The sequence below is a fragment of the Calypte anna genome, chromosome 17 (genome assembly GCF_003957555.1).
Source record: "Calypte anna isolate BGI_N300 chromosome 17, bCalAnn1_v1.p, whole genome shotgun sequence".
NCBI classification, from domain to species: Eukaryota; Metazoa; Chordata; class Aves; order Apodiformes; family Trochilidae; genus Calypte; species Calypte anna.
The window spans coordinates 9919594-9945049 of NC_044262.1; the positions used below are offsets into that span (position 1 = coordinate 9919594).

General features: G+C 44.8%; 1 protein-coding gene across 1 annotated transcript; it reads left to right on the plus strand.

The window, feature by feature from the left end:
- Window positions 1-3565: 3565 nt before the first annotated feature.
- SEC16A (SEC16 homolog A, endoplasmic reticulum export factor) lies at window positions 3566-24828 on the plus strand. Its single transcript, XM_030461504.1, has 22 exons — window positions 3566-3683; window positions 7900-10479; window positions 11245-11745; window positions 12989-13131; window positions 14951-15036; window positions 15942-16077; window positions 16820-17018; window positions 18099-18276; window positions 18767-18909; window positions 19264-19325; window positions 19530-19668; window positions 19910-20152; window positions 20476-20573; window positions 21285-21366; window positions 21537-21654; window positions 21897-22008; window positions 22301-22406; window positions 22877-23017; window positions 23120-23233; window positions 23365-23560; window positions 23710-23958; window positions 24635-24828. The coding sequence occupies exons 2-22, from the start codon at window positions 7975-7977 to the stop codon at window positions 24826-24828; spliced, it is 5745 nt and encodes a 1914-aa protein (XP_030317364.1). The 5' UTR covers window positions 3566-3683; window positions 7900-7974.
- Window positions 24829-25456: the final 628 nt, after the last annotated feature.

Below are 25456 nucleotides of genomic sequence, written 5' to 3' on the forward strand. Positions count from 1 at the left end.
GGTCTAAACTCAGCTGCAAAGTCCCCAGATAACTGGGTATAAATTGCTGAGCAGTTGACCTCCTCCCAGATCAGATAAGCCTGGTAACTCCTGGGATGCTGGGGTTTTCCACTCCTAGGCCAGGGAGGGAGTGTGCATGTGTGGGATGTACCTGGTGTGCAGCCCCAGAGGGATTTGGGCTGAGCAGACATTGCTGGTCAGCATTTTCTCTGCCACCCAGCAGCAGAGAAAGGCAACACCCTCAGGGGCAGGGAGGTGATGTCCCACTGCACTCTCCCTCCAAACTCCATGGAAAAGGGTCTTTTATCCCAGGGCAAATCCCTCTTTTCCCCTGGTTCAGCAGTCAGGATCTCATCACCCCAAGGGCCACGCTGGAGCTGGGTTTTCTGGGACAAGCTCATCCCCTGGGTTGTCTCTTGCTCCATCCCCTCTGGAATGCAGCTGGGATACAGTGTCTGCCTTCTCCCACACGGACTGGCCATAAGCCACATCTGGGAACTCCCCAGCCACATTCCCAGCACCCATCCTTTAGGGCACCCCCCACATGGACACATCCCAGCACTGGGGACTGTAACTGGGAGACTGGGAGATGCTCAGGCCAACACGAGCCACCAGTGAGGCTCCCTCTGTCCTGGCTTGTGTGCAACACTCAGGTCACTCGTGGTACAGGTGGGAATTTGGCCTGGAATGGATTTAAAAAAAAAAAAAAAAAAAAAAAAAAAAAGGTTCTGGGGATGTGCTAACATTGAAAGAGGCAACTAAACAGGTGTGGATGGGTCTGAGGGACAGAATGAGGAAAGAGAGAGCTGAATAGCAGGGAAAGAGGCAAAGCAAAAAGGGCTGCATCAGCACATGGATGGGTAATGATAAATTGGCCACAAGGTAATTCAAAGTAGAATTCTGAAAAGGCTTCCTGGGAATTAGATGAGTAAGGATGCACAGATCAGTTTTTAAGCACTTGGCCCCCAAAGACTGCTACTTAGGAAGGTGTCTGGTGATCCACAGCCCCCTGCCAGTCCCTTGGTCCAACTTTCCTGAGTGAGTGCAGGAGATAATTGTGGGGTCACAGATCCCCAGCTGGGATTGAGGCCAAGTTAAAAGAAAGAGAGAAATTACCCCAGTTTCAAACCCTTCCTGTACATGTAGGACTTTCTCACTGCCTATCCATCAGGATTTGCCTTTTCCCAATCTCCAACCAACCCAGCCTTGCCCAGCACAAGGGTTACCTCATGTTGGCAAAGATGCTGGGAGCTGAATTTCAAGCTCTCAGACAAACAGAAGATGCCAGAATGAATGGGTCATGGCAAGCACAGTTGTTTTAGCATTCCAGATGAAAAAAAAAAAAAAAGGCTGAGAAGCACTAAAATTATATCCCAGCCAAAGGCTGCAGAAGTGTTTGGGTAAACCAAGATTAACACCGAGCTATTTTGATGGCAAGTATGTTGATGCTCTGAGGAATGGTGCATCAGAACTATTTGTTTATATGCTGGAGGGCTTGATTTTTTTCATTCTTTGTTTTCATTTTTCCTGCTCAATTAGATGGGACATTTAGAAATTGCAACTCTGTATTGCTTTTACCTCCAGGCTATTGATGTTTGCTCAGAAAGTTGCTAACAGCTGCTTGAACCCTGACTGCTGAATATTCCTGCAGCTGGAATCACCCCTTCAAGAATGCACAGAAGGAGCCAAATTCATCTCTGGAATTGCACAGGGGTTCATGTGGCTGGGGTAGCCTGAATAATCACAGCAACTAAAAGTGAGTAAATAAAGCTTGTCCAAGCTGGCTGAGCTGATACAGAACACCAATACTCAGAAAAGAAACCTCTCCTTGAGCCATTTTCCACTTCTAAACTCAGAGAATGATCTTTTTGATAGTGAACTCTTGCAGTAAGGCTGTGTTTATGTGTGCCTGCAACCCGAAAGCTGGCTAAATTATCAGAATTTAATGGGAAAAAGCTCATCTCATTTGTGTTGTACCCCAAGCAAGCTGCTGGAGCAGGAGAGAGGACAAGTGCTGTGCTCAGCAGCAAAGCTTTCTGGTTGTAATGGGTCCCTCCCAAGTCCAGAACCAGCTGTATTTTCTGAGTAGAGCAAGTCAGAAAGGTTCTGGGTAAAAAAAGGGACCGAATGTCTTGATGTGACCATTTTTTTTTATTACATACTTAGGATACCAGCAAAGGGGAGAGCCCATCACTGGTGCTTGCATTGTGTCTGTATGTGTAGAGCTGTCTAAGAAGAGGATTAGCTGTGTCATGTAAATATGTAACTATAAATGCAGGTGTAAGCTGGTGAGGGTATTTACACAAAACACAAGTATCTTTAAAAAGCCCACACGGCTAATTAAAATCACGTTTCCCCAGATTACACCTGTTGGGGGAAATACCAAGGGAGAACCCGGGCTTTATCTGCAATTCCTGCTTGTGTAGGGAAATTGTATTTGACAAGCTGGTTTATAAGAATGTTCCTACAACAGAGGGAGATGAAAGGCTCTTGGAAAAAAATAAAACCATCGCAGCGCAGGCTCTGGTTCCCACAGCAGCATCAAAGCGCTGCCTGCCCTGCCCGGGCCCGGCTTTGAGGAGATTTCCCTGCTTTAATGATCAAGCGTGCAGACACAGCTCTGGCGCTGAGAATGACCCTCGATTAAGATGTTTGCTTAGGTTGTTTCTTTGGGTTTTCTTTGTTTGTTTGTTTAGCTTTGAACCCAAGGTGCTCGAACAGGGACACCCCCCCTTCCCTGAAACCCTTCGCGTTTGCACGAAACAAACTGAACAGCACAAAACCTCGGACTTGTTCCGGACTCCTCTACCAAACAAAACCCCACAACCATCCAACACCTTTTTCTCCTTTGCGGCTTCACCGGCTCCGCTCCCGCCGTGACAGCCCCGACCCAGGCTGCGGAGAGAGCCCTGACCGGACCGGACAGAACCGGCGGTGCTGACCCATCCGGACACTCCCGCCCTGACCGAACCGGCGGTGCTCTGTCCCGCCCTGACCGAACCGGCGGTGCTCTGTCCCGCCCTGCCGGCCGCCTCCGCCACTGCAGTCCCGGGGCTCCCGGCGGTCCCGGGGCTCTCCCCGCTGTGCCTAAAGAGAGCGGGAACCCCACGGGGCCGCGCTCCGCCAAACCCCGTGCGGTGAGGGCGAAGCTTTTAGCAGACACGAGTGGGGCAGCGCGGATCCCTCCGGGACGAAAGGTCCCTCCGCGGGGAAGGGTCCGCACGGGCCCGTCCGCAGCTCAGGCCCTGCCGAGCGAAGCGCAGGGACCGCCCGTCTCCACAGACGCCCCAGCCGGGACTCGAACCCGCGACCCCGGGAGCCGGCGGTCTCAGTGCGCAGGCGCCGTGGGGCGCGGCTCGGCGCTGCTTCCGCCTTCAGTGGGTTCCGTTCCCCCGTTTCCGCCCTCACTGGGTTCCGTTTCCCCGTTTCCGCCCTTTTCCCTCTCAATGGACGCGGAAGGGGCGGGCAAAGGGGGGGAGAGAGGCGGAGGGAGGAAAGCGAACGGGCGGGTGGAGGCGGTATCGCGGCCCGCAGGCGCCGTGGCGTCATCGCGCGGCGCGCCGTGACACGTCGGCGGCGGCGGAACTCCCATCCGGATGCTCCAAGATGGCGTCGGAGGCGGCGGGTGCTGCCGCGGGGGGGAGCGGCGGCCGCTGCTGAGGGGGCTGAGCGGGAGGGTGCAGGTACGGCGGGGCTGAGGGGAGGGAGCCGGCCGGCCTGGGGTGGGGGGCGGCCGGGGGGCTTGAGGATCTCCCGGTGTGAGGAGCGCGCAGGGCCCGAGGTGCGGCCCCGGGGCTGGCGGCGGCCGCCGCTCCCTCCTCAGGGCTGGAGCGGAGGCCGAGGGGACCCTGAGGGCGTTGGCGGGCGGGGGGGTGGCAGCCCCGGGACGCCTTCGGGCTGGGTTGTGGTGCCGTAAGGAGGGGGGAAGCCGGGCAGCGTTCTGGGTGTCCGGCGGGGCTGAGGAGCCCCGGGGTCGGGCCGAGTGTCCCGGGGAGACAGCGCAGCCGCGGCGGGGTCCCGGGGGGTGTTGGAGGGGGTGGAGGTGGGAAAAGGAGATCCTGTGGTGGAAAATACCGCGCGGGGTTCCTTGCCGTTTGCCGGGACTCAGCTCTTCCCAGCTGAACCAGTTTCTCCCGGGCTGCCCCTGCCAGGGCTGCGCTTGCAGGAGAAGCAACCGGTGCCTGGGAGTGCTCGGGAGTTGCTGGGGTGAGGGATTGGGACTCAGCTTCCCTCAGCAAACCGTCAGGAGTGTTTGATTCCTCAAACTGCCCCTCATTTTAGGAAGGATATTGAGGTCCTGGAGCGGGTCCAAAGGAGGTAACTGGGCTGGTGAAGGGATCCAGCACAAGTCCTGTGAGGAAGGGCTGAGGGATCTGGGGGTGTTGAGGCTGGAGAAGAGGAGGCTCAGGGGAGACCTCATCACTCTCTCCAACTCCCTGAAAGGAGGTTGGAGCCAGGGGGGGGTTGGGCTCTTTTCCCAGGCAACTCTCAGCAAGACAAGAGGGCAGGGTCTCAAGTTGTGCCAGGGGAGGTTTAGGTTGGAGATGAGAAAGAATTTCTTTCTGGAGAGGGTGATCAGCCCTTGGAATGGGCTGCCCAGGGAAGTAGTGGATTCTCCGTGTCTGGAGATCTTTCCAAAGAGCCTGGATGTGGCACTGAGTGCCATGGGCTGGGAACCACGGGGGGAGTGGATCAAGGGTTGGACTTGATGAGCTCTGAGCTCCCTTCCAACCCAGCCCATTCTAGGATTCTGTGATTCTCCAAGGTTATCGTGTTGAACTCTCTGCTTTTGGTTCCCAAAGAGCTCTTCTCTCTGCACAGCACCTGGAGCTGCTGTTGCCATTTGCAGGAGGGTGGGTGGGAAGCTGTCAGCAGGACTGAGGATACAGAATGGGTTCATTCTGAGGGCAGCTGTCTGCACAGGAAAAAAAAAAATCTGAAAAACTGGTGTCCCAGAAACTGTTTAAAGCTGCAAGTCTCATTTTTCAGCTCTTCTCTTCTTTGGGATTGCAGTGGGGTTTTTTGTTCACTTGCAGTCAGTGTCTGGTGTTTATTTGGTGCCTGCACACGTGTGTGCTGGCATCTGTGTGTGTATGTACACAGGCACACGTGAGAATTAAATCAATACTCTGTAACCTGCTTTGTGGGCAGACTTATTCTTGTTGAAGAGTAATTTACTTAGCTTATCCCCCTTGGAGCTAGGATTAAATTAATTCCCCCCAAATAAATCATTCCTTCATGCAGATAGATTTTTCACTAAGGAGTTTAAAACTAATCACAACTATAGAGCTTGTCAGGTGAAATCTGCTGCTGGCCTTGCCTACAGGGGGGGTTTAATCATTTTTGGCCACATTTTCTCAGCAGGTCTGGAACCACCTCCTGCAATTGGTATTTCTGGTGACTGATGTTTAGCTGGGTGCACTGCATTATCTATCAGTAAACCTGCTGAAAGCTAAACTAGATAAAGCAGGGATGGATTTCTCTTAACTTGTATTTCTCATTTGTAAATTTCTTAAAATCAGGATTTCTCTTCATGCTGGACTGGGGGCAGAGGGAGTCAGGATCACCAAGTTGATTTAAATTACTTCATTTTACTCATTTTATTTGGAGTTAATTCCTCAAATCTTGCACGTTTTTACTACTGTGTGCAGTCTGTTAATATTAACTTTGCTTTTGTAAGGAACCTGATACCCTCCTATTGAACTCCTGGAATGCAACATTAGAGCTCTGGTTAGAGGAATAGCAACCCAGAGCTTTAAATTACAACTCTACACCTATTTTAGTTATTTTTTTTTAAGCAACCAGTACCAGCAATAAACTAAGTGTTAAAACGTTAGGATTTGTTATTTCTCTGTGTGCATCTGACAAGGCACTGTAAGGAGCAAAGTCCATGGCAGACATTTGGAAGTGGGTATTGAAGCTGTAAAGAGTTGGCTTTTGTGCTCTGCTGTGTTTTGGAAACAGTGTTTCTATTAAAAGCAGAACTGTTAGGGAGCTACCAACATTTTATTTGTGCTTTCCAAGAGATAACAGCCTTGGCAGGTGTTTTAATTACCTTTTTTTCCTCCCCACTGCACAGTGTGTTGCACACTCATTGACTTGGAGGAGAAGAGGGAGTTTTTTGCAGTTAGGTTCATGCAGCAAAGAACATGATGAAAAAGAAATGGAGATGTCTCAAGCAGTGTGGAGTTTCTTAAGGCTGTGGGAAGGGAGGTGGGTGTCTGGCAGCCTTTCCTGGTAAGGGGAAATTTCCTGGTAAGGGGCTGGCACTAAGTGTGCCCAGCTGGAAAACCTTCACCTCTGTGTTGTAACAGGAGAAGAGATCATGAGGGGCTAAAACCTTCCCGTGGGGGTTCCTTGGTGGGAATTCAGCAGGCAGCTGGGTTAGAAACAGAATGCTGAAGGCAAATGCAAGCAGTGTGTGAAACCACTGAAGCTTTCTGTTCAGTGCTTTTCTTCTGCAGTCAGTTTCTGGTTTCTTCCCAATTTTAACAAATTAACAGAGTATTAACTTATAGCTGTGAAATTCATGGATATGGGGGAGAAGTTGAGCAGCCCTGTCTGATGTCTGGTACCAACTGGGCTGTTGGATTCTGCAGTGCAGAATTCTTAGTACAAGGGGATTTTTCCCTAGGGTAAATTGGCCTGATGTCCCAGTGAGGTCTGTATAGCTTGTGCCAGTCAGTGTGCTCCTTGTTGGGATTTTTTAGTTACAGATTTTGATGAAATAAGTTACTCAGTGTTCACTCAGTGTGTTTTTGCTAACCAGAAATGTTTTGCTTCTTGAACTTCTCTGTAGCTATTAAAACTTTGGATTGATGACAAACATTGATGACAATGGCTTCCCATTTTATTACTTTTACAGGAAAAATGCTAAATCTTTTAAAAAACAAAACAGAAAACCCACTAAAAATTGCACAGTCTTTTATAAACAAAAGAGCATTTGGTGTGAAACAGTTGTGGGTACTTTATTTTACATGATATAAACCTTATTTGATGTGTACTAGTAGAAAATGAGACTGTCACCTGTTGCTAAAGCTTCACAGGGCTGAACTGGACCAGTACCAAAGAAGAACTCTAGTTTTGTCACTTTCCCTCCTGCCCAGATTGTTAAGGGGTGATAAAATAAAAAAGTACCTCCTCCTGTTGAATTTTTGAAACTTCTGTGTACCAAATCCCCAACTGGCACTGGTTTTATATTCAGTTTTACTGTAATGCAGCATCCATCTAGAAGAGAAGATATTTGCTCTTCTCTAAGCAAACAACACTTCTGTCATACACAATGTGTTTTTTAATGAAAACAAAACTGGACTGTGTTCTGTTGAGGGAATAACATCTGATGGATTCTTTCTTGAGGTGCCTGCTTCTCATCTTGCCTGTAGGAAGATCCATTCATGCAGAGCAACAGTGCAAGAGACCTGAAGGTTTTCTCTAACAGAATTAGAGCTACATAATAATTTCTCAGCTCTTTATAATTAAGTGGAAAGTGCCCCAGTGTCTGCAGGTTGTGTTGCAGGCTGCCTGCTGCTGGGGGTTGTCTGTGATACATCCTTCTGCTTAAAACAAATCTGGGAAAATGTAATAATCTAATACCATGGGTGGTGTCACAGTCTGAGATGTTTTAACAGTTGTGCAGGACTGAGCTGTGTTCAATTACTTGGAGTTACTTGTTAATCCAGTTGTTAAAGAACATGAATTGTTACCAGGCAGCATTGATCTTCATTAATACTGGACTTGGATTTAGAAATAGTGTTACATGCAGATTTCTGAGGCATTCTGGGGAACAGAGCTACTTTCCACTTGCAAGTTCTTTGAGTAATTTTGTTTCTGAAGTTCAGGTTGCCTCAGTGCCTCACGTACTGGGAGAAACGAAGCTGACTTCTTTTTTTATCTCAACAGTGTGGAAGGAGGAACCTACTGACAGCATCCACTATTAATTTATCATCTATCATCTGACCCTGCCAGAAGGCCACCATGCAGCAGCCTCCTCAGACTGTCCCAGCAGGAGCTGCAGCTCCACCTCCTGCAGGCATTGCTCGGAACATGTACTGGAGAAGCAGCTCCCTCAGCAAACGAGCCAGTGCAACAGCTGCCCCGGTGCAGCCTGTGACAGACCCTTTTGCCTTTGGCAGGCAGACTCCCCAGGCTTCTCCTTTAGATAATCCATCCAAGGGCAATCCATTGGTTATGCAAAGCTCTCCCCCGGGGGCGTTCCCGCAGGCAGCTGCCCTGCACACTTCACTGTCCCGGGCAGGGGACAATCCTCATGGACTGCACACACCTTCCTCAGCTCCTGGCTCTCAGCCAGGAGGAAATGCCAGTACGTTTTCTAATGTTCCAACCCCTTCACCATCCCCGGGATTCGTTCTGAACAGTGCTGCAGAAGTGCATCCAAATGCAGAGCTGGGACTCCATGGGCCTGTAGGACCTTTGCATTGTAACACAGGAGCAGCAGTTGAAAATTCTTTCAGTGTGCATCCTGGAATGGTGTCTGCATCAAACAAGCCTGGAGGCAGGCAAGATGTTGATAGAGATCCAAGTGATGTTCCTTCAGGACCCAGTGCAGCAGCACTCTTCCCTCCACCCCCCCAGCAGCCTGTGTCTCAGTGGAGGCCTGTTCAAGGTAACCTGCAACCTCCAGTTCAAAATTTTGTGCCCTATCCTGAGCCATCTTCTCAGACTGATGTTCATAACGTTTCACAGTCTTCTGTTAGCATGTCTCATCCTCCTCCACAGACAAATTTACAGCAGGGTCCTCTACACCAAGGTATTCCACAAAATATCATGCAAGCACCTTCATCAGTTGGTTGTGAAAAGAATGGGAAAAATGGCTCTGCAAATAGCAGTCACCACACAAACAGCATCCAGCCTGGAAATGTGTTCAGGCAGAACACAGAAGTGACTTGGTTAAATCAGCCATACCCAGAACACTTTTACCCACAGCCACCTCTCCAAGACTCCAGTTTGGTTGTTCCCACAGCTCAGGAAAATAACCCCCAAAACCAGGCTCCTGACATGTCTGAAACATCAAATAGAGCAATTCCCACGGATCGAGATCCAGGAACTCTCTCCATGTTTTTCAAAGGGGATGAGGCAGAAAATGAAGAAATCCTGTCATGTGAAAAAACCTACGTGGCTGAGAAAGCAGAGTTTGAGGCTTGTCAGCCAAATTCAGCATCTTTGTATCACCAGCCAGGGCATCCTCAGTGGGCTGCAGCTAATGTTCAGTCTCAGGCACAGGCTGGTTCAGGTCCAGCCAGTGAGATGGTACAGAAAGGAATGGATGTCCAGTACTTCCCTAAAATTGTAAACCAGCAGGAGCCACAGGCTGGTAGGCACTCTCTGTTTGGTAGTGATGACAAGGCACACATCCAAGATGTGTCTGGGCATGGTGGGACACAGTATGAAAATGTTGAGAACCTGGAGTGCATTCAGAATCAAGAAGTGCTGCCGAGTGAGCCACAGAACATGAGTGCTGCATCCCTTGCTGCTGGTCCTGAGCTCTACAGGTACGGAGCCTTTCCAGGTCAGATGCTTCCAAAGAATTCTGTTGTGAGCCATGCTGAAGGAGGACCAAATTTGGAGGCACCTGATTCCTTACCTCACCCTGTCCGACCAGACAGTGTATCTTCAAACTATAGCAGCATCAGCCACAGGAGTGCTTCTGGCTCAGTGAGACATCAGGAGCAAGTGGGTACATTTATTCAGCAAGAGAGTGGGAAGCCTGATGAGGAGACCTCTGCCAGCTTCTTCAAACAGATTGACTCCTCTCCTCTGGGAGGTGACTCAAGTGAGCTAAACCTGGGCAAGACCTACCATGGTAATCTATCCCAACCTCCAACTCCAAGTCCTCCTAAACCTACAGGAGTATTTCAGACAAGTGCAAATAGTTCTTTTGAACCTGTGAGGTCCCACGGAGTTGGGATAAAACCTGCAGAGATTGACCAAGCAAAGATGGTGGTTGAATTAAGAGAGAACCACTCAAACCAAAAGCATATCAAGAAGAATACAGCTGTGCCAGCTGCATCCCCAGGAAACCTTGAACAGCCACCAGATAATCTGGAAACTATTTTTATGCCTCAGGTACACCCACTGCCCCTTGCAGTCACTGGTGAAGCTGGAAATACATTGCACTCTGGGCCTGTTATGGAAAACATACACTCAGTATCTGAGAGAAGGTCCTCAACAAGAGCTCAGGGAGTAGTTAAGAAGTGTGATAGCCCAGCAACAACTTTATGGGCTCAGAATGAGTTGCCTAATTTTGGGGGAAATGTTCTTCTAGCTCCTGCTGCTCCTGCAGTGTATGTACCTGCCAAACAAACTGTAGAAGTCATTCAGCCGCCAGAAGAAGGCCTGTCTAATCAGCAGCTGAGTAAACCAGGGACTATGGCTGTGCCACTTGCCCAAGATGGAAACATAGCTTCTGAAAATCTTGAGAATCCTCCCAAAATGGGAGAAGAGGAGGCACTTCAGTCTCAGGCAAGTTCTGGTTATGCAAGTTTGTTGTCTTCTCCACCTACAGAGTCTTTGCAAAATCAACCTATCCTGATTGCTCAGCCTAATCAAAGCTATAACTTGGCTCAGCCAATTAATTTTTCTATTTCTCTATCTAATCAGCTAAGCAGCAATGAAACCAATCAGCCAATGAAGGACTCTGGGGCTGGGGACAAGCCTGCAATGGGTCCCCAGACATCACATGCCAGTGGGATAATTTCTGGGGAAAACCTGCCGTTACCTGTGATGCAAGTTGGATCTCTATTAGTAAATGCACTTCCAAATACTAATTTGTTAAAACATAATTTATTACAAAGCCCTGTTAATTCCTCTGACACTGCTGCTAATCAGCCTGCAAACTTGCTTATGAAAACTCCACTTAATTTGGCTCCAGAAGGGCAAAAGAGTGTAATGGAAGGTTTTGTTCCTGAATTTGCTAGCAAGCCAGGGGCTAACTCATCCTTTCCTCCTGGGACAAATCTCCCCAGTGGAAGTACAAGTGCACTGGTCCCCCCAGTTAAGTCTGTGGGCCAGGATAATAATTCTGCAAATCTTGCAAACAGCAATGAAGAAGCTGCTGGAGCTCTGGACTTCACAGTATCACGGACGTCAGAGAAAAACAGTGCAAATAATTCTGTGCAGGTGCATAACCAGCCACTTCCTGGTGGTCCAGTGTGTCCTCAACAGTCAGCTGGTAGCACTGGTCAGGTGGGTCCAGAGGTGCATGACAAACAACATTTCTATCAACAGGTGACAAAAGATGTGCAGCATCAGGCTGTGTCAGACAGAGCTTTACAGGGAACATTGCAAGCAGCTCAGGTGGAGCAGCCGACATCTTCTGGGCAGCCCTCAGTTCCTCAGAGCTACCAGGTTGCTGCAGGGACTAAAGCCATGCAGGCATCCCAGAGCCAGGGGCTGAGTAACCATCCCCAGGAGGCAGGTTCAGCACAGCTGACAGCAAGGGGTGAGCAGACCAGTCCTGAGAAGCAGCCAGTGCCTGGACAGCCAGCGGGTGCTCCAACTTCCACAGCTCCAACTTCCACAGCCCCTCTTTCCAGCACCACTCAGTCAGCCATACCAAGTGTGCAGCAAGACCTGCAGCATCCACCCCTGCCTCAGACTCCTCAGGATGCCTTTGGTCCACCCCAGAACCCTTACTACTACTACAGACATCCATATGATGCTTACCAGCCTCCATACCCACCACCTTATCCTCCTGCAGATCCCAGAACAGCTCATCTCTATTACATGGTAAAATTTTTATTTTCCCTTTCTTCCTCCCTCAGTAGGTGTTAGGAATTATCATCTTTGAATTATGAGTTTAAACTTGTGTGCCATGACCCACATTCAGTACTCTCTTTGTGTTAAGGATTGAATTGTAAGGAAAATCCAAGTAACAGCAACAAAACTTACATCACAAAGGTTATGGAAGAAAACTAGTTGCTAATACTGATTGTAGCTTATGTAAATGTCAGCTGATAGCAGTTTGTTTGGTTCTTTGGAAGAAGTTGGCAGTTTTAACTCTCTTAGCTGCCTGGGTGTTCATATTTTCTTCCAATGTGCTGCCTGAGTCCCTGATGGTTTGGCAGGGTGTCCAGTGTAGTGGCTGAGCTGCACCCAGGTGTCACGGGTGGGTTTGTTGGGTGTTTGTAGACTTGAACATAACTTAGCACAGTGGCTACCAAAAGCTTCTCTGTATTCTGCTCTGCATCCCTTCAGTACCACAGCTGTGGGCTTGTCGTGATCCACTTATTATTTTATATATTGATTATGAGGATAAATCAGCCACTACTTATAGACGACCTGTGAATTTACAAAAGTAACAAGATTGTTGGATTTAAAAATGAGTTACAAAGTTTTATTTTAAAAAACAGGGAAAGCCGGTTTACTGGCAAAAGGCCCTTGCATAAATTAATCACCTTAACGCTAGAGTCCTTAGAGTAAAAAAGGAGAGAACAAAAGAGAAGTTATCACCATGTGCACAGGGCCTGGCCTCGGGCTGGGGTTGCTCCTGGTTCTCCGCCCTTGGATCCTGTGCTGTGTCTTGCCTCTGCTGTGTCTTGCCTCTGCTGTGTCTTGCCTCTGCTGTGTCTTTCCTCTGCTGTGTCTTTCCGTAGCTGGAAGCCAAGGTGCCGAGAGGAGGGGGCGTCTGGACCAAGAAGCTGCATTTTCCTTTTTTCCTAGGGTTTTTTATACCCCAAAAGAAAGAGGGGTCCCTTCATTGAATAAGGCCCTGATGCATACAAATCTCCAGGTTTTGGGTCTCTACCCCTAACCAGGAGGTGACCTGATGAGTAATCTTATCTTTTAGGTGTCTGTCAGGCAGACATTGAGGTAAAGATATGGTAATTGCAAGCAGGATGAAGGAAAGAGAAAAGAAAAGCTGATTCAAGAGACATATTTTATATTTTCAATTCCACGTGTATACCACAGGGCTGCATGGTGATGTGAAGTTTCTCCTTGGCTGCTCTGACCTTGTCCATCTCTTTCCCAGGAGGACACCTATGGGCAGTATGACCCCCGGTACCGGCACTACGACACCGGCACCGCCTACATGGACCCTGGCAGCTACCGCTACCCCGAGCCTGAGCGCCCCAGCTCCAGAGCCAGCCACTGCTCTGACAGGCCTGCCTCTAGGTATGCAGTTCCTGCCTCCAGAAAAGCTGTGCAGGGAGTTTTAAAGCTCTGGGAAGTTTTGTAGAACAAGCTGCAGCCAGGAAGTTGAAAAAGTCCCTGTGTGCTGGCAGGATCGATCCCACTGTTCTGTTGTCTTTTCTGGTGTTTCACCTCTGGCTTTTCTACAGGTTTGGATGCTGGTAGAGCATTAATTAGGAAAACTTAAAAGCCTTGGTTTGGTTGGTTATATTGAAATCAAAAAACTGAGAGGGAAGCAATGTGTTCAGATGCTGCTTGTAAATATTAAAGAAAAACCAGAAATGAAATCTCGAGTATTTCTCAAGCAAGAAGCAGCAAATTGCCTTCCAGGGATTACTGCTTTCTGATGATTATTGTGGAAATTATTTGTATAATTTCAAATTAATGCCAAACTGTTACTGTTGCATCATCTGCTGGATTTGCAGGTTTCTAAGAGGGAACTCCAGTTGTCTGTCTGGAAATGATTAAACCCTTTGTAGTGTTTGGTAGCTCACTTGTGGAGCAGTCTTCAGATTAAAAGCATAACATTTTGCTTATTGCATCCAGAAGATTCTAGGAGGTGTGTCTTGGCTGTGAGGAGTACCAAACAATGGCTGTAGCTGCACATGATAAGTGTTATCACCTTCTTTAGTGAATCCCAGTGCACAGGGAGATGTTCTAATGAGATAACCTTCAGTCCCACTTCCTGCTTGTGTGCACTTCTTACAAACTTTTTATAAGAATGCCTCCCTTTGGTGGCACTGGGCAGGTCAGAGCCTGTTGTGAGTAGTTCTGCCAGTGTGACAGGGCAGTGCAGTTGGATGTGGGCTGTGGTGTGGTCCTGCAGGGCAGCAGAGCCCAGGAGTGGCAAAGTCAGCTTGGTGATGTGTCTTGGATGTGCCCTTAATGTGCCAGTGGTGATGATGCAGCCTTGTAACCTCTGCTTGGGGAGTAACATCTTTCTGAAGGAGACTGAGAAGATGGGTTGGGTGGATAAACCTGATCTGATAAGATCAAATCTCCTCAGCAGAGGCAGGTGCTGTGTTAGCAGACTTCCCACATGTTATTCCAGGGAGGAGCATCACTTGACTTGCTTGGCCACTTTGGAGTTGGCACTATCAGTTGTATGATCAGTTGTAGAGAACCATGAAAGTTCCCATTGTTCCACACTTTAAATATCTAAATATCTTCACCCCCTCTGTGTGTGTGTATAGATATGTGTGTGTGAGAGTTTACATGTGTACATATCAACATACAAGTATATACATAGATGGTTATGTACAAGCACATATGTGTATGTACACACATTAATTTTTTCATTAACATTCATCTTCCAGCATTTTTCAGTATTGTGGAATGGTGTCCTAAAAATTGCATGTGATAAAGACAAAACCTCTTCTCTAGAACACACCTCTTTTCATCACCCTAAGCTGCATTAAAAAAAAAAAAAAAGTACTGTTAAAGTTGAGGGCACATTGTTACTTGATAAGTTACTGACTTCTCTGTTGAGACAGTTCAGAGAATGCTGATTATAGCAGTAGTTTTTGTGATTGTAGGTAATTAAATCTATTACCTAAACAATTTCAAAAAATTACCAAATTACTGTGCACTAAGGGCTGTCAGCTTTTTGTGGCACACACCAAGTGATGATGTGTTGGTCTGTAAAGTCACAGGTTTATGAATCTGTGAGATCCTGTAAATGCATTATTTTAAATGTGGAACTCTAACCAGTTGTGGCATGGAGTTCTTCATTATCTCCTGCTGACTTAAAAGAGATTGAAGGAGGAACAATAACTTTTTATACCTGTGTGCTTTCTTTCAGGCAAGGGTATCCTGAAGATTATTGCACAAAAAGTGGATGGAGTGATTACTATCCAGGCTATTACCCAAACTCATATGATTATGGAGGTATGGTGTCAAAATGAACTCTGAATTTTGCTATAGAAACTTAGAGGCTTAAAGAAAAACTTACAGGGAAGAGTAACTTTTAAGATCAGGGATTTATTATTTTTCTGTATTAATGAAACCGATATATTTTTGACAAGAAGCAAGAATAAAGTTATAGTTCCTGAAAATTAATCTTTGAGCCTATTTCAGTTCTTTATCTCTTGCCTTCCTCCCTATATGTTTTTACTCAGTAGAAGTAGTAAGTAGAAATTAAGCTTTTTCCTCACCACCAGACTTCTGTTTGCCTTTCCATTGGGAAAGCACACTGGGGTAAGTCTACAGAATAGGTTTATTCAGTGTGTTGCAAGCCTGTCATTAACTGGGTTGTATCCTTGGTGTGTAACCTTCAGGCAGGCTTCTAATGTAAATTTTAGGTGGGCGTGAATAGAAATTGACTCATCACTACAGTTTGGTTTTGTCCATAATTATTTTAGTGCTCACAGAGGGGTACTGGCATTGTTCATCTGATAATTGCATGTATAGTGCCTGGGAGGATTTCAAGCAACATCTGTCCACATCTGGAGACATCTAGCATGATGCTCTGCAGACTGATCACAAAGCTTCTGCTGATATTTGTTGAGTTATCATGTTATGAATTAATTTTAAAGGTGTTAGAAAGTATCTCTCTGGTGGTAAACACTGTCCCTTGGGGAGTATCTGGCTTACTCTAATAACCATGTTTTTCTGAAGGGTGTGAAATTGATTTTGTTTGTTTTTTTTTAAAACTAAACATATTTATGTGACTTTTAGTACATTATTTTGGTTTTACTCTGTGCAAAAATCAATGTGATTAAAGAGAAAGAAGTAGGAAAAGTTTATAAGCCACAAATTTCAATACCTAAATAATTTATTTTTGTTTTCCAAAGATCCAAGCCGCTGGGAACGTTACTCATCTGCATACAACTCCAGGTACAGAGATCCTAGAAGTTATGATCAGAGGTACTGGTATGATTCTGAACACAACCCTTACCAGAAGAGAGAAGCATTTCCCTATGGCAACAGGTTTGTCCACTCAGTCTCTGTCCTTTCAGTGCTCTTTCCAAATCTGAAGGTTCAGAAGGCAGAGAGCCTGGTATTGGTTTCTTCAGGCCTGAGTCCCCCATAGTCAGATGTGTCCCCAGAAGATAAGTTATGGCAGAAGTTCTAAGGAAAGGCTGAGGCTCTGCTTGTGCACCAGCAGAAATACTACTTTAGTTGCTGAAGTTTTCCAAAGCCTTCAAAATGTGTGGACTGCTGTGATGGTTGCATCAGGCATCAGAATTTCAGGGTATTTCGCAGCTTTAAGTAAAATCCTTACTTAAAGTGTTCTCTTAGAGTGCAGATGCATCCTGTAACAGACTGTTAGAATGTAGTATTACACAGATTCCACAGGAACACATTGCCAGTCCTTTCTGTAGCTTCAGCACAGGTCATTGGGGAAAGGCAGATGAGCTCTTACAACCAGAGTTTCAGGCAGCTGGACTTGTTTTTGGGTCAGGTAAACATTCTGTGGGTATTCCTAGAACACACTCTGAGTATGATATTGGTCTTGTTCTCAAGTATTTTGGCTGCATTTTTTTGCTGAACTGCCATTTTGCTACTGTAATAAAAACCTAAACCTAGAAAATAATCTTAAAAAACCCTTCTGAAGTTAGGTCCAGTTTTCTTGACGGGTGTGCTGCCGAGTTACCGAGGGAAGTTACTCTCCTCAGGGGTGTGGGTGGCCCTGTTAATTTTTTGCTTTCTACATTTCTTTGTCCTTCAGACGAGACCTCTATGAAGATAACTGGAGGTATGATCCTCGTTTTACTGGAAGCTTTGATGATGAATCTGAGCCCCACAGAGATCCCTACGGTGACGAATTCGACCGCCGCAGCGTCCACAGCGAGCACTCGGGTCACAGCCTGCGCAGCTCTCGCAGTGTTCACAGCCACCACAGCAGCTTCAGCTCTCGTTCTCAACAAGTGAGTTGGAAATGGGCACACTGGGTGTTCTTTCAGCTGAGTTTGGTCTTCCTCTGTGTCAGGGGTGAACAAAACATTAGAAATTTGGAAATGTTGCTTGGCTTAGCTTGGGGAGCATGTATTTTGAAAACTTGTTCTGGAAGTTGACTTTTGTAATACAGTTTTGGACTTGTTATTTGTGACAGTTGTCAAGAGAAATCGGCACTCAGCTGTGCAAGTTGCCACACACACAGAAATTAAAAACTTCCTCTGCTGAATCCATTTGCTGTTTCAGAGCTTTGCCCACACTGTGCTTGGCTGCAGTTAATAACGTGTCTGGCTTTCAGCTTTGTGTTGGTTTTCTCATCACAAGCAGGAATGCTATTACTGAGCTTGGGATCTGCTAAGAGACTAACTCCATATATGTGTGATGCTATTTTGACTTTAAAAGCAAAATACAAATCTAACTGGTTACTCATCTACTCATGCTTTAAGTATATCTGAAAACCATGGAGAGTATTCAGGTAATTTTTGAGGCAGTCTTTGCTGGTGGAATGTGTCATTGCAGCTGTAGTCTCGTGTGTTGGTTCTTCGTGTTTCTTGGAAGTTTACATGGTTTTCCAGTCAGAACTCCAATTCATTTAGTAACACTGGAGGTCATTTAGGAAATAGTCTTCAGGCACTTAAAGTCATCTAAGTGTTTGTAGGTCTGATCTGTTGAGACTTTGTCCAAGTGTTACAGCAGAGATGGACACTGATGGACACTGATTCTGATCCGGTGCTGCTGATACAGCAACACTCGAACCTGTAACTCATTCAGTAGTGCTGCTCTTCACACAAACAGACATTCTGTTGTGAGAGAACTGATCAGCCTTGGATGTGAACAGATTAAATGGTGGTCAAAACAAATCTTGTGTGCTGATTATCTTCTGTAGCCTCTTGCTGCAGGTGTCTTGCAGGGCACCTTTCGCAGGGATGTAGTAAGCCTGGTTAGCAATGTAAAGAACCAGAGTGAAGACTTTCCCTCCTGAGTTGTGCTTGCAATGCTGCTTTCTATAACCTCAGGTTCTCTGCTAACAATTACTAATGTGATCTGTTTAGAGCCAGCTGTACAGGAGTAACCATGACCTAACGGCTAACACGTATGAACCTACTGCCCAGGCAGTGTCACTCCACCCCGATTACTCCTACGGCGGATACGATCCCAACTTTGATGGACAACAGACTTTTACAGAATATGGCTACCCGACTGAGGCTGGATGGGCAGCTGTAGAACAAGGTATTTGCACCACTGGGGGGGGGGAGTAAGGATGGTACTGTGCTTGTGAGGTGGTCTACCAGTAGTAGTTTGCACTGCTGTTTGTATTTGTAATGTATGAGGTGTCTTTCATGTGTACGTTGAGCCTTTAAAGTGCTCTTTAGCAATGGGATGTACACATGAACAGCTTATCATTAGCTCCTTGCAGATGTGTCATGACATGTACAGAGATCACAGAAATGTGTCTCATAAAAGCAGTCAAAGCCCCTGCATTGAAAAATTAATAGGGTTTTAAAGCATTGTAGTCTGGCTTTGTTCTTGTTGCAAATCTTTAGACAGACTTTGGGAATATAATGGAATTGGGTAATTGTTGCTTCTAAAGTTCAGCCAAATTGAATGGCAGGTGTTTTCCCACTAGTACTGTGGGATTACTGAATTGAATAATTACATCAGCAAGTTTAGTTGCAAGAGCTGTTACCTGTTCTTATTTTATCTTTTCTTCCTATTTCAGCACCTTTAAGGCCCTCAACACCTGAGAAATTTTCAGTGCCTCATATCTGTGCTAGGTTTGGTCCTGGGGGCTTCTTAATAAAAGTGCTGCCAAATCTGCCTTCAGAAGGACAGCCAGCTCTGGTTGAAATACACAGTATGGAGGTAAAGTTCAGAACAAAAAAAGGGAGATGGTGGAATTACAGATCTTGATTTATTGTATTTGGTAGTGTTAGGTTTACAGTTGGACTCAATGATCTTAAGGGTTTTTTCCAACCTAAATGACTCCAATTATAGATTTGTGAGGAAGTTTTATGTTTTGCAACAAAATTACTTCCATGTAAAGTAGAGATATTGCCATTTTTTATCCTGGTACAGATTGCAAGTCACCATATGTATTTCTTTAAGAGCAATAGGCTTGATTGTAGAATGGGGTTATGTTCAGATCTGGGATTTTTATTGTTTAAAACCAAAATTCATAGAGATAAGAATTTCTTATGGTTTATATTTGTGTTTTAGACTATGTTACAACATTCTCCAGAGCAAGAAGAGATGAGAGCATTTCCTGGTCCTCTTGCAAAGTATGTTCTTAAAGATTTCAGAAATAGCTTTGATGCATCTTCATCAAACTTTTGTCTGCAAATCACAGGATTTAAACTGACTTAAAATGTTTGTGGCTTTTCAGCTGCTAAAGTAATACATGTGCTTAAAATTTGTTCCTCACACAAATCACAGTAATGATCTGAATGTTTGTATTCCTCTCATTAAAAACTTTTGTTTTCCAGGGATGACACCCATAAAGTGGATGTTATTAATTTTGCACAGAATAAAGCTGCACAGTGCTTTAAGAATGAAAATTTAATTGATAAAGAATCTGCGAGTCTGCTTTGGGACTTTATTGTGCTCTTGTGCAGGCAGAATGGGGTATGTCTCACTGCTTGAATTTTTTATCTATCTTAAAAATATTTTATACACAAAAAGAAATTTATGTGAAAGAGTAATATCCATATAGTGACTTACCTTTGAATAGGTCACAGGCTGATGGAACAGGTAAAATGATTACTTGTGCTCAGACACTGTTGCTGAAGTGACAAATACAATGAAGGTAATGTTGAAATAATGGATTTTAATATTATTTTGGGTTTTTTTTTCTCTACATGTGTAGACAGTTGTGGGAACAGACCTGGCTGAACTTTTGCTGCGAGATCATAAAACCGTGTGGCTTCCTGGCAAGTCCCCTAATGAGGCAAATTTGATTGATTTCACTAATGAGGCTTTGGAACAAGCAGAAGAGGAATCTGGTGAAGCCCAGCTCTCATTTCTCACTGACAGTCTTATAACTGCAATTGACAGTCTGGAGAAGGAAACAGAGAGGTTCAGAGAGCTGCTGCTTTATGGCCGCAAGAAGGTGAGTGCTTATCCTGTTGTTACAACTCTAAGTGTCTCTTACTTTGCTCACTTTTCACAAATCTTAGAAGTTCTAGGCATCAGTTAAAATAATTTTTGCAACCTGCAGTGCATATGATGTTTCATGGCACTGCACTGCATTGGTATGGAAAAAATAATGTTAGGCCCTACAGTTTGTAATGGAAGCCAAAGCTATATTCATGTGTTAGCATTTGATCTTAAAACATTTGGGTTTTTTTTTCATTGTCACAAAATACTACAGTCATTCTTTATCTGAATAGTATGTTAAGCTATTCTCAGGAAACTAATTTCTGTATTAAATAGGATGCTTTGGAGTCTGCCATGAAGCATGGTTTGTGGGGTCATGCTCTGCTACTTGCCAGCAAAATGGACAGCAGAACACATGCAAGAGTTATGACCAGGTACTGTTTGTACTGTTGCTTGTTGCTTAGTACAGTATGACTGACTAATTGCTAATGAGGTAGAGACTTGGTGCTCAGAAATCTTAGTGTCAAAATCATGAGTTATCCTTAGAAGCCCATGTAAGAATTATGCTTTAATTTTGCCTATATATTCTAATTATCATCTGTTACTTTTATTCTGGGCCTTCTGGCCAGGAACTTAAACCTGAGAAGTTACTCTATACTACCTGTTTCATCTGAGGGGTGTTTGTACAGTGTAATCTCTGGGCTTGCTTGGCAGTTGCTGTTAGCCAGGCTTTGAAAAAATTGTGCAAAAACTCAGTTGTCAACTTTATTAAAGTCAAGTGACTGCTGTACCCTTCAGTCTCCTTGCCTGAAGCAAGCAGATGGGTTCCTACATACTTTATCTGTACACAAACCTTTCTATCAGCTTCCTGAGCTTGTGAACTGATGTGGGAAGTGTAGCCAGTTGGCATGAGGAGATTCCTCAGGATTTCCTACCTTGGGCTGCCCTGTGTCAGAGTGGCAGACCCAGTTAACCAGTAACTTTTGAACATGATCCACTGGGCAGTTGCTAATTCAGTGTAGCACTTCTGAACATCATTTCCTCCTCTCAAACTAAGCTCAATTAACTGCCACTCTGTATTCCAAGTACTTTTTAAGTGCTTACCCCATGTCTGTGTTCTGTTTTTCTGCATAACCTCCCTGTAGGTTTGCCAACAGTCTCCCAATTAATGACCCTCTGCAGACTGTGTACCAGCTGATGTCTGGAAGGATGCCAGCTGCTTCCACGGTAAGACCAAGCATGAGCCACTGCAGGGAGTAGCTCCCAACAGTCATCTTCCCATGTGCTTTTTTTTCCTAGGATTGTCAGATAAGTTGTTTTAGTCCTTTTTAGGTTGAAACACTTACCCACACAGAGCTCCAGTCACTGATTTGACTGAGTAATTCTTCTAATTTTAGTGCTGTGGAGATGAGAAATGGGGAGACTGGAGGCCTCACCTAGCAATGGTGTTATCCAACTTGACCAATAATGTGGACTTGGAATCCAGGACCATTGCTACCATGGGAGACACTCTTGGTAACTCTTGGGGAATGAACAGGGTGATGACTGAAGGAAAAGCTTTCTGAAACCTTTAATTACTCAGCTTATTTTTTGGAAAGCAAGCACTTGCTGTGTAAAATGTCAAGTGCAACAGTTTTAGATGGGTGTGTCCCTATTGTGAAGGTGTTTGAATGCAAAGCCAAAACAATAGGGGATGCTGAATTACAAGGTGCCACTGAGAGGAAATATTCTGAGTTCTGTTGCTTGTTTTTCTACAGCTTCTAAAGGCCTGCTGGATGCTGCTCATTTTTGTTACCTTATGGCCCAAGTTGGTTTTGGAGTTTACACAAGGAAGATAACAAAGCTTGTCTTAATTGGATCAAATCATAGGTTTGACTTTCCTTTTTTTTTGTTTGTTTTTGAATCACAGCTTCTTATGTGCAAAAACGAAAGCTTAATGGTTTGAGAGGATTGAGTAGTTGCACTGCTCCCCTTATCATCACTATCTACAGCTGGTTTTTGAGATAACTATTTGATGCCTTGTCCTTGCTTAAAGAGTAGAAATTATTGATACTCTGTTTCTAATAGCACAATGTTTCTGCCTTTTTTTTCTGATTGTCTTTATTTATCATCAGCATATATAGTGTCAATACTAATGTTTTTATTTCCTGTTCTCAAATAGCTTACCATTTTTTAAGTTTGCCACCAATGAAGCTATTCAAAGAACAGAAGCCTATGAATATGCACAATCATTAGGAACTCAGCCTGGCTGCTTACCCAATTTCCAGGTAAAGAGCCATTCTCATATTTTATTTTGGCAGATTTTATATGAAGTTTTAATCTCTCATATGCTGTATTCAGCACAGGGAACATTTTATTCATTGTAACATGAAATATTTGTGGATGACATAGTGCAAGATAGCTTTGTTTTCCTGTTGTCATTTACCTCTTCTGTTCACATTTTTCATCTGGGCATTCTGAACTTCTGAATTTTAAATTCTGTTGTTGCTGTAACTCTGTGCCAAAAGAAAAATCCAGTAGGAGGTGTTGACATTAGCTGTAGACAAATAGACAACTTCCACTGAATACATTGGGTAAAAAGGGAGAGTTCAATGCTTTTTCCCTCTTTGTTTTCCCCTATTATAGGTGTGGTAATGGGATATCTGAGCTTTCAACTGAAATGACAGGCTGCTTGTCACTTGATACCTCTGCATGTGCTCTCATCACTTGGTTTATTTCCCTTTCTTGCATTCCATAGGTTTTCAAATTCATCTATGCCTGCCGACTGGCTGAGATGGGGCTTGCTGCCCAGGCTTTCCATTATTGTGAAGTCATTTCCAGAACTGTCCTTAAAGATCCACGTTACTATTCCCCTGTCCTTATTGGCCAGCTAATCCAGGTAAGGTGGAAGAATTCAGAATTTGGGGTTTCATATTGGAAGGGTTTTTTTTTTTTTCTTTTGGGCAGTTCACTAAAACTTCACAATGATTCCTTTCTCTAGATGTCATCACAGCTACGCCTGTTTGACCCCCAGATAAAAGAAAAGCCAGAACAGGAATCTTTTATTGAGCCTTCCTGGTTAGTGAGGCTTCGACACCTGGATGGACAGATCAAGGTACAGAATCTACTTCTCAACGTGAAGTATTCTCTTCTTCAGAGTAGTGTAAATCCAGCTTTTCAATGGGTTGGTTTATACTGCTAATTACAGAAGCAGGTACAGTTTCTAAGCTCTTGATTTTTGTGCAGGAGGGTGCAATAGCTTATAACACAGACAGATCCACCCCACCACCATATGGCTGTAGCACACCCAGCTCAGAATTAGACCACGCCAGTCAGTGTGACGGAGCAGGACCTGGCCGTGACCTGGCTCCAGGTGCTGAAAATCCTTTGTTAGCATCCTTGTTACCCAATATGGCTCAAAGTGTGCAACTGATGCCTTCAGGTTAGTGCTTCATATCCTTCATGACTGAGAGAAAATAAATATTTGGGGTTTCATGTGTATAAAACAACCTAAGGGGGTGGTTAAAGCAGTGAGGTTTCACTCCTGGAAATTTCACACTGGAATTTCTTAACTCTTGTCTTCTGCTGCAGTACCTCAGGCTGTCCTTGATGGCTCAGCTGCTATGATTCCTCCTGGTGACCAGGAAGCTCCCCAGAGTGTCCCATTCTATCCAGTGGCTTCTCAGCCTGTTGGTCCAGGACCTGGCTTTGTACCTCCAGGATTTACAAATCCATATGGAACTGAACCATCACCAATGTATTCAGGGTCAGCACTACCACCAGGAGGACCACCACAAGAAATTGACCCACAATCAGAAGAGCAGCCAAACCTGGAAACAGGTCTGGAATCTAGGAAAACAGCTTGCCTTCCTTATAAAGGCAATGAAGTATTTTGGGAAACAATGCAAAAATATCTCAGTTTTTAGAAAATATAAGTCACATCTTGGGTAGTGAAATTCAAAGCCACCATGTAACTGTACAGAAAGATTTGTGGAGATTTGTAGTATTCATCCTGTTTGGCTTAGTTTAAAAGAGAGGTCAGCCTCAGCAGATTATGATTTGGACTCTGCTAGGGAGTGTTCTGAATCACTTGAGTGAACTGGGAGTGGGAATTCTGTCTCTGAATGGAGCCTCAGGGATTTCTGCCTCTGGGCATCAGCTTCTGGGAGCCTGATAAGCTTTAATTCTGTGATAGCAAGACCTGACATGTGAAGGCAGGCATGCAAAAGTTAGAGGCGTGCAGAACCTCAGACTGCCCCCACTGGTGGTTCCCTCAGCCTGCTCTGACCTGTGTTTAGAACAAACAATTACCCATGCAGGAGAAAAAAGATGAACAATCAGAGCAACTGCAGTTCACATTATTGACAATACCAGGTTCTTTTCTAGCACAAAATTTGTAACTAGTGAAAATCTTTGCCTTAAAATGTGGTGTTTGGGGACTTTTTAGGGGTTTGTTGGGTTTTTTTTGTCATTGTTGTGTTCCCCCCTCTAATGTAATCTCAATTTGTTTTTTAAGGAATGCAGAGAATTGCCCCAGAGTCTGCTTCACAAAACTCTTTTCCTGATCAAAGAGAGGAGGATTTCTATGGCAGAATGGCAAGCATGGTACCTTTATTACTTGTGTCTCTTCAGCAAATGTCAGCTGCATTGCAAATCTTTGCCAACACAAGAGTTTGCTTGGGTTCCATTTTGCTCTTCAACAAGACTTGAAACTTAGTTTTTCTTCCCCACTGTCTTTCCACTTCAGTAGAATAAATAATGAAGACATAGTAAAAAAGTTTTTGCCATAACTTTCTTAATTCTTTTTTTGAATGGTGGAGGAGAGATATCAAGCTGTTATCTGAAGAGTTTAATTTCTCTTTCTCTGCTCTGCCTCCCAGAATAATTCTTCATAGCCAAAAGAACTCATGTTTTATATGATCAAATGAGGCAAGCAGGTTCTTAAGAACAGTTGTGTGATTGAGTTTGAAATATGCAGTATTGACTGTCCCTTGGTCATGGCTGGAAACTTGGAAGCTGTTTATTAAAATCCCAGACTATTTTTAATATATGGTATTTGAACTGGGTAACTGTCACTGCAGCTGGTATCTCCTTCCAAGTTATCTAAGTATACTGAAGTGACAATTGTTTGAGAAAACCAAGATAAGCATTTTTAATTTATTATGCATTTTAATTATTATGCATGTCCTGGCTTTAAGCACCAGGGCACAGATCCAGATCTGTATCTCAGCCTGCTGCAGATATGGTATGCCACAAGCAGGATGTTTCTTTCACTAAATCTTCATTCTTATTTATGTTTATTTTCGTGTGCTTTTGCATTTCTTCCTGTTCCTAACTC

Excerpts from the sequence above, each read along its gene's own strand:
- SEC16A (XM_030461504.1), top strand. The coding sequence starts at position 7,975 with ATGCAGCAGCCTCCTCAGACTGTCCCAGCAGGAGCTGCAGCTCCACCT. Across the intron at positions 10,480-11,244 it reads AGGAGGCACTTCAGTCTCAG|GTGACAAAAGATGTGCAGCA; the intron begins GCAAGTTCTGGT and ends TTCTATCAACAG. Across the intron at positions 23,561-23,709 it reads TGTGCAACTGATGCCTTCAG|TACCTCAGGCTGTCCTTGAT; the intron begins GTTAGTGCTTCA and ends CTTCTGCTGCAG.